This window comes from Sprattus sprattus (assembly GCF_963457725.1).
Source record: "Sprattus sprattus genome assembly, chromosome: 17".
Classification (NCBI taxonomy): domain Eukaryota; kingdom Metazoa; phylum Chordata; class Actinopteri; order Clupeiformes; family Clupeidae; genus Sprattus; species Sprattus sprattus.
The window spans coordinates 19,318,783-19,337,491 of record NC_137915.1 but is presented as its reverse complement, the minus strand read 5'-3'; the positions used below and the strand labels follow the sequence as shown (position 1 = coordinate 19,337,491).

The 18,709-nt window shown below is 42.5% G+C and overlaps 1 protein-coding gene across 1 annotated transcript; it reads right to left on the bottom strand.

The window, feature by feature from the left end:
* Positions 1-7,798: 7,798 nt before the first annotated feature.
* LOC308378435 (C-C chemokine receptor type 4-like) lies at positions 7,799-8,806 on the bottom strand (the record flags this gene model as incomplete). Its single annotated transcript, XM_080855343.1, has 1 exon — positions 7,799-8,806. One exon carries the CDS (start codon positions 8,804-8,806, stop codon positions 7,799-7,801), a length of 1,008 nt encoding a protein of 335 aa, XP_080711469.1.
* Between the last annotated feature and the right edge of the window lie 9,903 nt (positions 8,807-18,709).

Sequence of the window (18,709 nt, the reverse complement as noted above, 5' to 3'; positions counted from 1 at the left end):
TCATGGACACCTATAAGATATGTTTGAATATCAAAAATGGTTAATATGCACACCCCTAGTTATTGATCATTGCGTAAACTCTTCATAGTAACTAAATCTGTTAAATAAATGTAGTGGAGTAGAAAGTACAATATTTCCATGGTGTGGAGTGAAAATATGAAGCAGGAAAAAAAGTAAATACTCGAGTACAAGTACCTCAAAATTTTACTTAGGTGCAGGTACCTTGTTGAACTCTTAATATATATATATATATACATATATATATATATATATATATATATATATATACACAGTATATATGTTTAAGCTATTCGTACTGTAGATAGTTGTAATATTGTTGTTATATGTTGTTGTTGTGTTATATGTTGTCCCTTGTCGCACCAACAGGAGCAGCCCTACAAATTTCGTTGTATGCGAATTAGTGCTGTCAGTTTAACGCGTTATTAACGGCGTTAAGGCGAACCCATTTTAACGCCGTTCATTTTTTTATCGCGCGATTAACGCGATGACTACATTTTGCCCTCCCAAACTTTGTAGTAGGCTAACGTCACGTTTGAGTGAATGATGAGCGCGATACAACGAAATGGATGATAAAAAGCTTCTGAATAGAAAGTTTACCTTTAAAAGTTGTGCTGTGCAAAAGAAGCGAGCTTCACTGTTGTCTGAAAATGTCAACAGGCAGCTGGCAGCAAAAAATATTAAGCCATGGTTTAACTGCACTATAGGCTGAGTCCATGTTTATCTTAAATGTGCACTTTATAATTTTATTTTGTACCGCCCTGTTTGGCAATGTTGTTTTTCAATCAAATAAAACATTGCTTAAAGCAAGCCAATCCACTCTTCCATGTTTATAACAGCATTAAAATCAAATAAAAATGATGGAAAAAAAATAATTGAAGGGGCATTTAGAATAGATCAAATTTGCGATCGCGATTAATTTTAAGTAATATAATCGCGATTAATTTTGAGTTAACTATGACAAAAATGCGGTTAATCGCGATTAAATATTTTAATCGTTTGACAGCACTAATGCGAATACAATGACAATAAAGGCTTTTCTATTTCTATATTCTAAGTGCACTACTTGAGTAAATGTTTCTCTCCACCACTGCTCAGAATTGTAAATAGAGGAACAGGGGAAATAGATATGGACTCTCTCTGATCTTTTGAACAAAAGTGTTGTATGTACTGTGTAAAAGTGCTATATTGTATAAATAACTTACTACATTTACATGCAGCCACTACATGATGTGAGTTCATTTTCACAGAACTGTTTGCCACGACTGGGTCTGTCCAGCCATAGAATATGAGCAAGAAGAACATAGTTCTGGCAGAGATGCTCTGATGTTCCTGTTGAGGATAATGGCAAATGGCTACCTCTCACTATGTATTGATTTGTTAACTCTCAAGCTCAGTCACTGGGGTAATCTGGCAAATAAGGCTTCATGGACATCATGGCTAAAATCTGGTCACAGGTACAAACCACAGTTGAAGAATGCTGACATCTTTATTTGCAGTAACTCAGTGGAAAAATAAAGTACACCAAAAAACCTTGAAATATAAGTCATTATCTCACTCTGGAACGAAATACTGTTTTCTGATTGGCTAATGGAGTGTACATTAAGTTAGTATAACCGGAAACCTTGGACATAGTCCCAGTAGAAAAGTTAAATCGCCGTTCCATATCAATGCTCTTGAATGGTTACCATTGACAACCAACGTAACATTTTTTTTACAGCTAGGATAGCGGATACATAGTTTCAATCTAGTTAACAAGGAAAACAGAAATGGAAGATTTTGTAATTAACTTTAATATTCTCGGGAGCAAAACATTTGAACAATGGTTGGAGGAAGAATTTGGAGATGACAGCGAGGGGAGACACAAAAACATTTCGGAAGAGGAGGTTGAGAGGATAGAGGGACAGGTACACAAAGCTAACACAAAAAAAATTACTAATTGGGCACTGAAAACATTTAAAGATTTTTTAAAAGAGAAAAAAATGAAAACGGATCTCAACACATATTCGGCCGAGTCTCTAAATGTTGCACTTCGGCACTTTTATGCCTCGGTGCACACGGGCAAAGGACGCGAATATGGTGTGGCATGCTACATGTCCTTGCGGGCAGGAATTAACCGCGGGGTGGCGGCATACAACATTATCAGTGAGAAGCCTTTCCAGTCCTGTAATGCCGTCTTCAAGGCCGTCCTTAAACGATACAGAAAAAATGGGAAAGACGTCAGCGCCCATTAGCCCCACATTCCGGACTGCTAGGGGAATTTGACTAAACAGGTCTGAATACACTGTATTTTATATGCTTGTTCATCAGGGTCAATCTACTGAGCTTTTCTACCCACTTGGATGAAAGAAAGGCCTGTCAGCATTGGGCCTTTTGTTTTGCTAGTCATGAGAGATCCGGGCTGAGGCGGCTTTCCCAGTCGAGTCTTGGAGAGAAACTTTCCTCCTCTGATGGAGCTGAAAAGACCTTCCCCCCCTGGTCTCCGGGGCTCCCCGCAGCAGCACGTACAACAATGAAATCGGCCAATAATTGCTTTGCCTGAGGACTGTGTTTCCTTCTCCCACAGGTGTGTGGAGCTGAACAAAGTTGGAAAGCCTCGGAGGGAAAACAGACTTGCATGTCTACGGGGCATGGAGACGGCTGACAAAATCCTCAGGGGTGAAGGGGAGGGGGTGAGATTGTCTCACTGTGTGTGTGTGTGTGTGTGTGTGTGTGTGTGTGTGTGTGTGTGTGTGTGTGTGTGTGTGTGTGTGTGTGTGTGTATAAAGATGTGGAAGTGCTTTCCATATAGCCAACCAGCTAGAGGAAGACATTTTTGCCTGTTTGTGCCTCACTTCCCCATAATGAGGATTATGCATATGTATTCAGCAGAGTGTTGTTGTCTTTCTCACACAGAGCATTTGCCGCACAGGCCTAAAGAAATGTCCTAAGACAAATGTTGTGTGACTCTAACAAACAACCTGAATAAATGTATAATTTTAATTATATTAACCAATTGTTCTAACAACACTTTTTTACCGTTCACTCCTACGTAACTCAGGGCAGTTATATCTGGCTTTGCAGTGTATGATGACAGCGTGCCACCTTCTGACTGGAAGAATACTGAATCACTTTCTGGCATTAATAGTTGTTTGACGCCCTTAGCCCCTGGAGCAACATGAAAAGATGATCCAGTTTCAGCTGGTGCAAGTGAATGTATGTTTACACGGCAGACCCCGTTGCCCAAAGCAACTCTGAATTCGGGGAAAGGTCTGTGTATTACCAGTTAAGTGTGTTCTCTTCGTGTGAACCCTTCACCTTGCCTCTGCTGCTGCTCTGCGCCGGGAGCTGATGTGCAACAACACTGATTTTGACCACAGATAAGGAAGCCTATGAAGCAGACTCCCTGTGACTCAGATAAACTTAAATGTCATCGCCATGTTCCTTGTTTTTGTTGCTGTATTTTTTGTGTTTGTATTTTCCAAATAACATGTAACGTTTGGCGACTCAGTCGTCCTGCTAGCTCAGTCGCCTCAACCTGTTAGCATGAACGAGAAAAGTTAGATTGCTTTTCCTGAAGACAAAAATATTTCCTATATATAGTGCATAGTGGTGGCTGTACTGCTGCTATCAAAATGTATTTGCACAAAACTGCCTGTGTGCCTGAGTCAGACTGAAACCGCCTCTGTCTGAAACTCATACCCAAGTTTAAGAAAGCAGAAAAATACTAATGAAGTTGTGAAGACACCCTGGCCCATTCTCACCCTGACAATTTCTCAAACTTCCTCCACAGCAGCCTTCATCACATCTCTGTGGGTGATAAAGAAAGCGTGTGTTTATTACTCATACATCATAGAGGAAGTACACATCCCTGGGTGGGGGGTGGCGGTGGTGGGTGGCTGCTTGTACGGGTGGGGGGCGTGCATTGGAGGACAATGTGCCACATTGTTGGATAAAAATAAGAACCATTTTCCTCCCTGGTAGACTGTGGAAGGCACAATCCCCGGACTCTTGGAATATGTCCACCAAGAATGATAAGCTCCAGTCACAGACGAATGTCTTTCTTCTGCCATGAGTTACATAGTGACAAAGCTCTTTGCATGGGCCTGGCGGTCTGCCAGGAGACAGTGAATAGCTGCGCGTCAACAAAAGCCTGTCAGGTGACCAGCCAAATATACAGACTTATGTATGAATTTCAGTGTTGATGCCTCTGTCAGGAGCATCCACCTGGAAGTTGCTTTTATACCCACAGTTACATGGTTATTCTGCAGCCTTCGCTTAAAGGCAGAAAGGAAGAGATAGAGTGAGAGAGAGAGAGGGATAGAGAAATAAAGAGGGGGAAAACAAAAACCTGCAACTTGAAAATGGCTTAGAGGGTGGGCATGCATCAAAAATATATTCAAAATGGGGTACGCATAACTGTATTTGTGCCACAGGGTAGTGGTAGACATCAAGGTGCATGTAGCTTTAATACTGTAATTAAATGAAATTCCCGGTGCGTTTGAAGGGTAAAAGAATGGCTTGACAATTCTATTAAAAAGTAAAAATAGACTACATGAAGGTGAATGAAGATTTTCTATCCAGTCTTCTGAAAGAAGAGTTTCATAACCTCACACACAATATACTCTTTGAAAAAAGGCTGCAATTGCCTCAGGATAGCAATCTTTGCTTCAGTGGATGCAACTGTGCCATCTTTAATCATAAGGAGAACAACTGTTTGATTGGTGTGTGTACATCAACTATTTGTTCTGAATGAGAAAAAGCCTAGTTAAAATATCTTTAACCCCCTTTGCACCTCTGATGTGCATCATGGAGTACCATTTTCCTCTAAGTTGCTTACCACAGGTCAGGAACACAAATCAATGTCTCTGATTCAAAGCAAGCACTAACCCTCTTCAAACATGAGGGGATCTCAGACATACTATTTGCGTTTCATATAGACTGGTGAAAATAATCATTCAAAATGACTTAGCGAGCTAAGTTAGGTAGTGTAAGTCCTTTTGCTACCAACTGAAATCTTAGGCTCAGAATGATGGTGATAGTGAAATGATTAATTGAGTTGACTGATGGGTTAGCAGACATAGTATCTGGAGAAAAAAAAATTGGAGAAAAAATGAGATGAGCTATGATGGCTAACTCAATAGAACACAAGAATGAAGTGAACATTTCAGTCCAAAATGGCAGAGACCTAATCCAGCTACTGTTACACAATCTCACTGAGAGACGTGTCCTTACACCTCATGGAAGTTCATTGGCTACAAGGGAACTTCTTCTTTCCACTGTAAACAGAGTAATTAATTTGCCTTTGACCAAAAAAAAAGACAAGGGCACTGGAGAGATGATAACTGGAAAAAAGAGGTTCCAGCTGTTCTACTACCATGCTATTCTCAGAGCGCGCCACATAAACATCATGAGGTGGTGGACTCATGCAGAGATGCAACCATCATGCTTAGTGGGGAAATATTGTTATTTCAGAGACACCCATTGTTGATCCACCTAGTCCATCAATGTCCTTGTATTGATACATGTAATGCTTTGTTGCACGGGAGTATTGACTATTGAAATTAAAATAAGAGTGGGTCTCGCCCGGGGTGTAATTCCATGTAGTACCGCCACTGGCTAAACTATTGATCGCTTTTAAATGTTGGTTGCAAGATTTCATTCCATTGCAACCGTGACTGAATGATATCGGGCGCCGCAAATTAGAGAGTGGTGGCCTGTTGATTATGCAATCAGCAGCAGGTTAAGTACTTTTAACATGAAAAGTAAAGGCACAGACCCTGTTTTCTGCAGAGGGGCAAGTCACTATTTACGATGCGCTCTCTAACGTCCGTACATCTGCTTGTGAGTGTAGATAGGGTTGCATCGATTCTTTTGACACTTCTCTTCACAAAAGCAGGCTTGTTCACCCAGCTGTGTCTGGTACCCTCACTATCCAAACAACATTGCGACACCAGGGCCGTATTTCTTAGGAATTATGAAGCATAATGTTCCCAGAATTTCTAGCCTTACGCACATCCCATAAGATGGTGCATCAGGGGCCTTCGCTGGGTGACTTAGTGTAGCTCCACCCTGAATTCTTGCTACTTCCCGTTTCTCTCTGTGCATCTCTCCTGGGGGGAGGGGCGGGGGGGAAGCGTTCACCCCGCTGAGGAGGAGGATGCACAACCCTAATCTAAGGCCGTGGGGGTCTGTGGACCGGCATGCTGTGTAACAGTAACAAGTTACAGCCCCTGGGCTGCGAATGCTTACTGCAGCGTGTTGCAGAGCAACGCTCAGAAACCTATTGGCCTGCTCTCCTGCCAGTGTTTTTTTATGGAGGTGATTGCTTCCTATCCACATGTGACTGGCAAACGAATTACGAATTTCTGGACATCTTATTACTGAATTCTCTAAAAGGCACAATAACGTCATTGTCTTTATAAGTGTATTTAGATGTTTTGCATGTAGGTAATGTTAAATGAAAAAGCAAAATGATAACAATGAGATGTTTTGTTGATGTTAAGAAAGGGTTTTAAAAACTTTAGAGTTGTGTTCAGAGTACCTGATGGGATCGTAAGGTTCTATGGATTTGGGCTCCTTTCAGTTAGCTGTGAGACACACTAACAAATGTTATTGAATAAAGATAATTTTATTTGTTTAGATGCTCCGTGGCATTGAGAACAGCAAAAGTGCACAACAGCCTAATGGCATTCAATTAACAACCCATTAGAAAGAACTTCAACCACAGCAATTACAAAACATAACCCTTTAGGAATCCGTGTGTGGGTATGCGTGGGTTTTGTGTGTGTGAAAGTGTGAAAGAAAGAGAGAGAGAGAGAGAGAGAGAGAGAGAGAGAGAGAGAGAGAGAGAGAGAGAGAGAGAGAGAGAGAGAGAGAGAGAGAGGAGAGAGTGTGTGTGTGTGGTGGCTTGGATGGTCCAAAACTTCATTAGGTTATTATTTTATAAGGGGAACCCACCCCCATGACATGAAACATGATTCCCTCAACTTTCCACGCATAGCAAAAGCATCCAAACATGTCAAATGTTGGTTAAAAAAAAACCTGTGACCCAGAAGAAATATTTCCTGAAGTCTTTGACTATGTGTGCCATTGAAGCTGCGCTAAAAAAAACTCCATCAGTGCAAGTGGCTGTGAAATCATATCACTGATTTTCTCATACCCTTATGAATGCTTGGCTTCAGTAACTGTGCTCTGAAGGGGGTGTAAGGAAGCAAAAGTAGTTTGTCATAAGGCCCCATCACTAACTAGGCTGTTTTCTGCTTAATGTTATGATGAAATGAAGGAAATGACTGCCTGGAGTGGTTGTCTGTAGTGTAAGGAGGGCATGGTGAACATGCATGTGAGGGCATGTAGTGGTTGGCTATTCAGAAAATAAAAAAAAAAAAACGTATAACAGCGGTTTTAAGCTATAAAAGAAAAACAAAACTTGAGAATCAAATAAACACTGACGGAAACATGATTAAATGTTTTCATTTGTGATTTGGACACCCCAGGTGCATAACATGACAACCATGAAGCAGTAATCTGCTGATTGCCTCAAACTAAATCAACCTGAAAACATCCTTCCTTTTAAGTTGCATATGAAGATTTGTTTTCTTTTCTGTATCCTACAGACTGGCAATAAACAGTACATTCTGTGGTAAAGTAACATGCACAGGACAGATCTCTGCATAGAACATTATTCTGTGCTCAGACTGTAAAACAGTGAGCAGTTTCACAATTTGAAATTCATACTCAGCCTATTTTCACTTTTACCTCTATGAAGATTGAGAGAGGTATGTTGACACTTTTATTGGTCCTATAAACTTGGTGGACTGCGGTAAGACAGTGACCGACTGTTAGCCGCCACTGAGAGGTGGTTCTTCAAACACGGAGCGTAGCCCACAACGAGTGTACGGGCATAGTTCTGGAACTTGCGTCCCAGGAATGTATAGAACACAGGGTTAATGCAGAAGTAGAGGACGGTGATGTTGTGTGTGACGTAACCTGCGTAGACGATGCTGTCGTTGCAGTCCAGACTCATTTTGTGGTCCACCAGCTGCACAATGTTGTACGGTGTCCAGCAGGTGAAGAAGAGCAGCAGGATGACGAAGATGATGCGCAGGGTCCGGTGCTTGTTGTTGATCTGCGTGGACAAGACGGTGACGATGATCCGCACGTAGCAGTACACCACCACCACCAGTGGCAGGAGGAAGAAGGCGGCAAAGTGAAGGTAGGTGTCCAAGGCTTTCCACGAAGGGTCCCGCTTCTCAGTGCAAAGTGTCTTAGTAGTGTCTTCCCAGTCCAACTCTACATTGTAGCGGAGCAGAGGACCCACCCCGGCCAGGCCACAGATCAGCCAGACACACCCAGACGCCACCACGGCATAGCAGCTCTTCCGGTGCTGGCTGACGGCCAAGGCGTGCACCACGGCCAGGTAGCGGTCGATGGTTAGCAGCGTCAGGAAGAGCACGGAGCTGTAGAAGCTGACGTAGTTGGCCGTGCCGACCAGCTTGCACAGCGGCAGGCCGAAGGTCCACCCGTCCTGGTGGTACATGGCCCAAAAGGGCAGGCCGAAGGTGAGGATGAGGTTGGAGCCTACCAAGTTGAGGAGGAAGATATTGGTGACCGTCCTGATACGCTCAAACTTGATGACGACGAACAGGACCAGGCCATTGCCCAGTAGGCTGAGGGAGAAGATCACATAGTAGAATCGAGGCAAGAACATGGCCGCAAATTCGTGAACTCTCTTCTTATCGCAGGCCGGCACATGCGTCCAACCACTGTAGTCACAAGTGACTGTCGGCCATTCGTACTCGTCTTCCATCTTGCTTTTTTGTATTAATGCCTATTGTGCCTAACAAAGTCTGTGGGACACAACAAAAGCTCAAAAGAAGTCCATACCTCATAGCATTAGATTAGATTAAATAATCAAGTTTCCCAGTCTATCGAGACCATTAAAGTGAGACAACAGACATATTATCTTTAACATTACTTACAGCAGTGCAGCAATCACGAGAGAGTATCAGCCAGTCTTGATGATCGACCTGTGAAGTTTGATGTGAGAAGCTGAACTAGGGGAAGATGAGTGGGAGGCAGAGAGGGAGGGAGGCAGGGAAACTAACAGTTACTCATCCACCCATCCCTCATGGTGGGAGTTCTTTGGTGTCATCTGAGTTCAAACAACTTCAGAGTGAGAAGAACTTCAGTTTGTCTTTATCAGTTCAGGGTCTTTGTCTACAGTTATTTCTAAGATGAGAAACAATTCGTTTTTTTTTTCTTTACAGTGAACAGTGAGGTCATTCATTTGTCCAATAAGATGACAATTCTTATAACATTAATGATGTTTGATCTTTATTTATCTCTCTCTCTCTACAAGTGTACTGTACTGGCTACAAGCCGCATACTTCAGAGAGCTCTAAGGCAGGGGCGCAGATAGCACTGGGGACGGGGGGGACATGTCCCCCCCAGATTCATAGTGACCCTGATCCGTCCCCACCACTCTCCCTACGTAAGGCGACAATCATCAGTAAATAACGTTTAAAAAATGTTAGCGTCCCCCCCAGTTCAAAAATCCCATCTGCACCGCTGCTCTAAGGGGAAAAAAATAAAAATCAGGAACAGAAACAAGGAACTTTTGAAATAAATCCCACATTGTAGTGAAAAGAGGAACAACCCAATTTTAATATTTGCTGGATTTTGCATTTGTATTGGGTTATACAAGTCTTCTTTAATTAACGGCACCTAAAGAATGCACATAATAGACGTTTGACAAACTCAAATTGAATGGTTCAAATATTTTTAATTCAACTGTAAACAACAACAAAAACGTTACATCGACAATAAAGCACCATTTTATAGATGAATCTCATTTAAACCAATTTGTTCCTATGTTATACAAAAGAAAGTTATAATGAAAAGATTGTGTATATCATTCTTTATTTCTTACTTTAAGGATCTCTTGACAAGTTACTTCAAGTAAAATAGGGAATTCTATGTCCCCTCCTGAAATTAAGAACAACATAATCCAAAATGAAACAATACATATCTCATCAACAATATATAAACATATGTAGTGTTGTTTTGGTACAATTTTAGGGGAAATATAAACACTTTCTACCTCATATCTGTTCTTACATATACAAAGAAGACATATTTAAAAACCTACTTGTTGCAAGCATGAGAAGAACATTTATAACAGAAGTACAAAACTATTTATATTTTCATATTTTTTAGAAAAGGTTGTTCTAAACCAATGCAACATGTCTTAAAGTATTAAAATTTTGACCGCAGGGAATCTATAGAACACAGAGATGACAAAAAAACATGCTCACACACATACACAGACATACACACCACATACGTCCATCTGCGCACGTCCAGACACACTGATACAAACGTAAACAGGAAGAGACAGACACTCCAATGAACACACACACACAAATACAAACATACAATGCATTGGTTGCTTTCATTCCACTCCCCCGTACTCTCACCGCTGTTGCAATACATACTCTAATGCAATAACACAGAAGCACAGCACTCAAGCCATCACAGTGTTATGGAGGTCCCGATTAGTCTTTTCATTACATCTATGCTGTAGTGCTTTTAGAACTGTCATAAAACATTTGACACGTTTTTATATAGGCCACGATAAATGCAACAGGAGAGCCAGAGCCATGATTTGGTTTGATGCTAATTTTTCAATACATCTCCATTCAAAATCACCCCCTCAACTATCAGTTAACACCATCATCAACTGAGTCGCAAAAGTGAAAAGTGTGAGAATGCAAAATGCCAATACAGAGGCCATCTCACCGTTTTAGTATACTGTAATATCATACCAGGGAGCTCACAGTACAGCTATATACAGTTTCTAATAATACCAGCCAAAATAATATAAAAATAACTATAACTAATGATTAAATAACAAAATAATCAACTCTGCAGGGTATAGATGAACAAGGATGAAGTTCCCAAAACATGTTGTAGGTAACTTGGGTATGACCGTGTCAAACAGCATAAAAAGAAGTTCCTGAGTGTTATAGCTCCATAGTGGCCTATGCATCCACCTAATTTATTCCTTGCATACCTCTGTTCTGACATCCATGCCGTTTACATACAGGTCTTATTTACATAATTTGCTTTTAGGTTGTTTATATTGCTACACACCATATGCCTTTTAATATCATCCTCAGCAGGTAAAAACATAGGCTATTTTAGGTATGGTCAATGGCTTATACTATAAAAAAGGGATTGATAACACGCTGTCAAAATATCTAGGACCGCTGTGACCTATTTACAATGAACAAACATGACTGTAAAATCAGACAAAGTTTTGTGATAGGGATATGAATGTGATCTAAGTGATCTGACACCTGCTAGTGAAACTACTGAATTCCACAAGTATGCCTCGTGCCCAGCATGGAGGTAGCTTAACTAAGGCAGTGCAAATTATGTACAAGATCCCAAATTTCTGTTCAAATGCTATTGCTATTCAGCGCTATCCTTTTGTACACTGAACTTGACCAAAGGTTATACTATAATTATAGACATCCTTATTGATCATTATCTTCAAATGCTAAGGGGGTTGCAGAATTATCATGATGTGATGACAGGGTGTCCTCAGTCTGGAGGAAAGGCATGTGGAGGCTGATGCGGGCATCTTTTTACAGTCACACTGAGGCCAGCGCCTGCCTTTCTGCTCGGTCAGTCTGGCCGTGGCTGTGAGACTGTGTGACTCGGAGCAGCCTGACGTCCAATGAGATGACATGTCTCCTCTTCTGTCCCCCTGGGTCACCGTGATCACGTCAAAGCCCTGCCTCGGAGGCAGAGGTGTGTGTATGTGTGTGTGTGTGTTTGTGGGCTGGTGTGGAGGGGGGCGTCGATTAGAAGTTGGGCCCTTTGCTGAAGCGGTCCTCCCGGTGGCTGAAGGCCTGGTAGCAGATGGACATGTCACACACGCCAGCCAGCCCCTGGGGCCCCCGCTTCCCCGGGAGCCCGGGGAACCCGGATTTCCCCGGCATGCCTTGTGAGCCTGGAAGGCCGATCCCGTCACCTCCGCGCGGTCCCTGGGCACCTGTCACCCCAAGCAGGACAAATGCAGAGAGTCAAGTCTCCAGCAGTGTGGCACGGACAAGCCAAACAGAGCCAGCCCAGCAGAGACCCTTATTCTCCCAGACAGGGAGGGTGTTTGGGAAAAGAAAACATTCCCCTTCTAAATCTACCATCATTTGTTGATTAATGATAATAATGCACGTAAGTTATTGCCTAATCGTGAACAGACACTTAGACTCTACCCTTACACTGTTGTTTTAGGGTAGACTCTACCCTTGAACTGTACCACTGCACCTACTGGGGTGCTGAATACACCAAGGGAGATGCAACGGATGAAAGCTAAGATATTACCCTGTTTTTGTCAATATATGAAGCAAAGCCTGAATCCTGATAAGATAATTGTGTAAGATAAGATAAAATGATAAGATACACCCCCTCCTAAAGAACACATTAGCAATGAAGTTCATATGCATGGCTATGTGGGGTAGCATTCTGTTTACAGCTCAGTGAATGATCTATGTCTGATGCATACAAAAATAAATTATAAAATATACAGCCTTTTGTCTCTGTGGCTGAAAATTCCAGTTGACAATTTGTTTCACCATCAGTACTTTTTGTCAGTTAACAGGATTAGCTAAGAAGTGTAGTGAATGAACCAGGTGGCCGGTTATTGAGAAGTGGCTGGTTTGGCACACTGGGGGAAGTAGAGAATGCTAGTATTTTCACTTCCTGAAAACTTGTGACAGCTTTTAATACATGTGGTTGTAATTCTAGTGTGTGGTGCAACGAGCTTCTAATGTCTTTTCAGTTATCAATGACACACCCTCAAAGCATTTTAGGTGGTCGTTTTCAATCACCATGTCACTGGCTACTGAGTGTGTTTGTCCTTGCAAGTATGCTGGAATTTGTTCGTCAGATTGCTGTCAGATGTGGCTTTTCAGATTGTCCCTTTTCACAAAAAGCTCCTTAGAAATTATGGAGTTATTTTCGCCGCAATTATTTGCTCAACATGCCATTTCACTCCAACTTCTCAGAGACATCGACCATTTTCCCTCCTTTATTTAGGTGAGATTATTTGATTAGAATCTGACAACTTGATGGGCTTATGCTCTCCAGATGCTCATCGTACTGCCTTGGGACTCCCTTGATGGGATGAACTGTCAGAGCGCTTACCCATTGGTCCAGGGAGTCCTGAGTGGCCTGGTCTCCCTTCTCCCTTGTTTCCTTTAAGTCCCTTTGCTCCCGTATCACCTGGTAAATAACAACACATTTTACTTTCAACTCGCTTGGAAAACTATCTCAGTCTGTTGCATGATATTTTACTGTCATAATTAACCAGGCAGTCTCAGCGATGGTCAGAAATCCCATCTGCATAAGAAATGTGGCCAAAATACAATCAGAAATAGCTACAGTGCATATAGTGTATGTACATATGATATACTGTATAAATATGTATAATTAAGCAATATAGTACGAGTGGGAGTGGGGTAGGTAAGGGATAATCCCACGGGTGGTGTTCGGCCGTAGCCACCGAGGCCGCTAGGCCGAGTGGCGTAGGCAACAACACCCGTGGGATTATCCCTTACCTACCCCACTCCGACGAGTGCTATATTGCTTTTATAAAACAATTCTACAGTCAACAAATTAACATTTCAACACGAAGTTATTGATTAAAAATGGTTTATTTCGCCATTGTCAACGTCTTGGTTTGGAATTTTAAGAACTTTGAATTAACGGTTATCATCAATGCGCTAAACAATGTCTCCAGTAAATGTTTCATCGCAGAGTGATTTATTATTAGCTGTGAAAAGTCCCAGACAGTTGGTATGTTGACGGATAATCCAACTCATGGAACGTCTCTCTTCCAATCAGAAACAGCTAAATAACGCGATAGAACCCAATTGTTTTATAAATGTATATATGATATAGATTCAGTCAGTTCAAACAGGCCTGTGAATGGTTTAGCGCAGACCATGATAAGTCTTTGACAAGAATACAATAAAAACGAAATATAAGAGAGTCTGTAGGAACACCTGCAATATGAAATTAAATCCAAATCTTACATATCCACAGCAGTAGGGCTGGTTCTTGCTCTAACTTTATGTACTCCCTGTGAACTCTCCTTATTATTACTTATTAATGTTGTTGTTGTTGTTTTTCTCTCATCCCAGGCACTAATAACAAAGCTGGTGAAAATTAATATGGTGTATAAAGTCCCGTCTCTGACCTTTAACCCCATGGGGTCCTTGCATGCCTGGGGGTCCGGGGTAGCCCTGCGAGCCGGGCCTGCCTGGGTAGCCCGGGGTGCCCATGGAGCCTTTGAGGCCTGGTGTTCCTGGATGACCCGGGGGGCCTTTGACCGTCTCGCACGGCTCACAGCTCCTGGGGACCATGGACTGGAGAAGCTGGGGAAGCTGGTCTGGGGCAGGGACAGGGTGGAAGGGGGATAATAATGGCAGTCATGACATATGGCTGGGTAAAGTGTATTTGTTTCATCAGTAAACCATTCATACATTCATTCAACCGCTTATTGCTTATAGTCTCACTCCCCCACTTACAAACTCAATCACTTTTTTGGTGATTGATTGATCGATTGACTGATTGATTGTAGGGTTGGTTTGGTAAACAAATATTTAAAGATTCATTGACAGACAGGACACAAATTTTGAGAAATGGATTGAAAAATGAATTCCGTCAACCTCTCAATCAATATGTCAATCAATAATATGTCGATACATGGAAGGACAGTCTTTAAACAGGACTGTGCTGAGGTGTCTTAAAAATAGCTCACTCCAGAGATTTGGATGGATACAGAATCACCCCTGCTGCAAGTGCGTTAGATCAGAGACTACACACACATTTCAGACTGAATAACGGACTGGGAATCTTCAAAGCTGGGGTAAGAAACACCAAGGTTCACCTGCCAGGCCTGAGTACCCTCTTAAATATTACATGCTCAGCTATCACTCATTCAGAATAGCCGTTCTCAGTCAATTAAATGATGCACTGTAATGCCAATCTTGACTCTAAAGGATCCACTAGGCAGAAATGTGACACTTTTAGCGCTGAATACTGTATGAAGTTTAAGGTTGCCCTGCTAACAAATCAGAAACTCCACTCTTGCAATGTAATTTTGTAAAAGGCCGTCGTGTTCTGGCTACGTGGTTACTGTAGTTTCTCAGTTTGACAGCTGACTCAAATGTACAGTAAAAGGCAGTGAAGAAATACTTACTCCTCAGCATATCTCCACACAGTTTCAGTAAGTGCTCATCCGAGGGAGGCTTTCCCTGAAACAGAACAAGAAGGAAAGAAAAGGTCAACGTCAGGACAGGAAGGCCTCAAACAAGACTCAACAGGTTCAGGAAGGCAGGGGTATGGCTCAGCACTGCTATAAGGCAAAACGAAAATCCACCCTTATGGACTACACAACTCTTAGAACATACTGGGTTGTGTTTGGATTATCTTGTCTTATCTTAAGAGTCACTATTCATCAATGATTTAATTACACTCCTGTGCACTGCAGTGATATGAATGTACCCACAGGCTTTCCAGGGTATCCAGGGACGCCGGGTTGACCTGGTAAACCATCTTGTCCTGGAGACCCTCGTGCTCCGACGACTCCCATGTGTCCCGTGTCTCCCTTCTTCCCCTCCAGGCCTTTGGACCCTGGGTCGCCCGATACTCCTCTCTGAGATGGTGCAAGAGAGCAGCAGTTAGTCTGTCGACAGCTGTTAGCTGTCACACACACGCAGTGTCTGACGAGGCAGATTTTGACCTCAAAAGTCCTTTTTTTTTGTCTCTGGAGGCTAGCAGGCTAGCATGGTACTATCAAAACGAATGAATATGAAACACAGTCACACAGCTCGCTGCACTGGTTACGCTATGTTAGCTTGTTATCACAATCATTTCACAACTGCATTGGTTCATTTTCACAAGAAATGACACTGCATTTGACGCAAATGTCTGAAGTGACACATGTGTATGGACTGGTGATAAGTACAACAATAATGTCATCCGGGTCTCTAAATGTTCCCACAGTCCTAGTCCTACAGCAGCCACTCCTGAGAGCCTTCCTGTACTTGGCTTTGTAACAGTTCATCTTCACTTTATTTCAAAAGTGTACAGTCTGCCAAACTGACAAAAAAAAGTGGAACGGCGATAATTAGAGGGAAATCAATTCGGAAGAGCTCGATACAATTTGGCTCCTAAACTGGTTGAACTAATTCCTCCTTTAAATTGTAAACAGGACCAGTGATTCGGCTGAAAACATCTCTCTGGCTCGATGCATTTGTCTCAGTCACCTGAGTCTTTCAAAACTGTCAAACGTATGGACCCCTCAAGGGGAGTAAAAGTTTTAAAAGGGGTCAATGCATTGTTTTTCCATCTTGTGTGGTGGAGGGCATCCTGCAATGGGCTGAAATGAGGTTGCGATGCAGCAGTTTAATTCCACATACCTCTCCTTTGCTTCCCCTGGGCCCTGTTTCACCCTGCCAAGAGGAGGAGAGAGAAAAGCCTGTTAAAACTTTTTACTCAGATATCAAAGGGTTAGTCTGTCTTATTAAGAAGGCTGCTCCAGTCTTCACCGGAGAGTGAGGGAGAAGGAGAGGAAGAGAGTGGGAGGGAAGGAGAAAAAGAGACTTTTGTAGTGGTCAGTGCTGCAGTGTGGTTTTGAGTCGGCATAAAAGTTTTCATCCTCTAACTCTTTGAAGACCATGAATATTCGTTTCATTAAATGGCCTACACAGTCATGTAGATACATCCTCTGTAATTTGAATACAACAGTGAAACAGGCACAAAGCAAGGTGCCTTCCTCTAACAATTTTTCACATAATAAAAAGATTGAATGATTAAGTATCCAGTCATATTCTCCAATAACACCAACCACCAACACCAGTTTCGTAATAAGTAGCATTAGGATCTGAATAGTTAGTTCAGTCCAGATCTATCTTCTGCAGTGTGGGTTTGACACAAGCCTTCTGCTTTGCTGTTCAAATGATCTCTGCTGACTCCTGGTGGTGGGATCGCAACATTGCCCTCCCGTTTCACTCACCGGTGTGCCTGGGATCCCGGGGGTTCCTTCGCTGCCTCGCTCTCCCTGAAAATTGACAGAATTCAGTCGGGGGTAAGGGGATTGGTAGGGGGTAGGGTAGGTTCATGTAGAGATGTATGAGAGAGAGAGAGAGAGAGATGTTGAGTTGGCATCAGGGGCCTCGTAGGCAGTAAAAGGTTATAATTTGCATCGCCAGCCCCAGGGAGGCACTAGGCTCTACTTGACCTTTTCCCTGTCTGTGGTACTGAGTAAGGCAGCCTCTCCTGGTATGTAAGAACACTGCTCTCTGAACTGGGCCTATGCTGAGACTACCCTGCTGCCACCACTGCTCTGTCAATTCTCCAGGCTGAAAAATAAAGTTAAAAGCTACAAAAGCCTCTCCGCTGGTTTCTTTCGCTCTTGCCCAGACGTCAAGTCTTTTTAAACGGCCCTCTGAAGCTCTCCGGGCGCTCGCTCCAAAAACAGGATAAGAGGTAGGAGACAGCGCCAATTACCATAAAAGTCACACATTGCTAAACACGCATGGTCAATTTGCGAATTCTTTCAGTCAGAGCGGAGAATAATACAGAGGCACTCAACGAGAGGAAACAACGAAAAGGGAGAGAAGAAGAAGCTCTTAGTAGACATTCACCTCATCTGAGAAATACTCTAAATGAGAAAGGCAGCAAGAATGTAGAGGCGTTCGGTTTAATGACATTAAGGAGAATTGGTTCATGCCAGAAATAATGTGAAAGATTTCATGAGCAATGAGCAATATCTTGCTAGCTCTGTGTGTAAAGAGGCCGTGCATGCGTCGACTACCATGCCTCTTGCCATGATTCTTGTCGAGGCATTGTTTGAATTGTCAGTTCTCATGTATAACTGTAGATGCAGCACCTTGAAACTAGAGGTGCATATCCGCAGGGAAATGCAAAGTGTTATTTGCATTTCAACACTAAAACTAACTCTAACACTGCCTCTAACACTAACACTATCACTAACACTAACTCTAACACTAAAACACTAAATCTAACAGGAAATTGCACCGCTTTGCACATTTCACACCTTGAGATTAATAATGAGGAATATACCTGACTTCCTCTTGGGCCCTCTTCACCGTTGTCCCCCTGTAACAAGGGAGCACATTTTCACTGATGACAACAAACTAATTGGTCTCAATGACTGACGGGGTCCCAGTCAACAAGAACTCCAAGGGTAATTATAAACATTTCACAAGGCATTTATGTAAATTGTGAACTGGTCTAAGGTACATAATAGGCCGAGTACAATGCCGGAAGCAAGAATATGACTCTATGGCACAATGACATGCACTGACTGATGCTTAAATGATATATTAATGAGCCAGTGAATGTGTGTATGTACTGCACGTGTGTGTGGGTGTTTGCATGTACTGTATGTATGTACTGCACATGTGTATGTGTGCGTGTGTGTATGTATGTTTGTATGTCCCAACCCTACCTTATGACCTTTGAACCCTGGCAGTCCCATTGGTCCTTGTAAACCTGTAAACCCTGACTCTCCGTTTATACCCTAGGGGGTAGGAGAGAGAAAAGGAGGTGAATGTTATGTGTGTAACTGGATGTGACCAGTATGGAACTTGACCATGTTTACAGCTGTCATTGT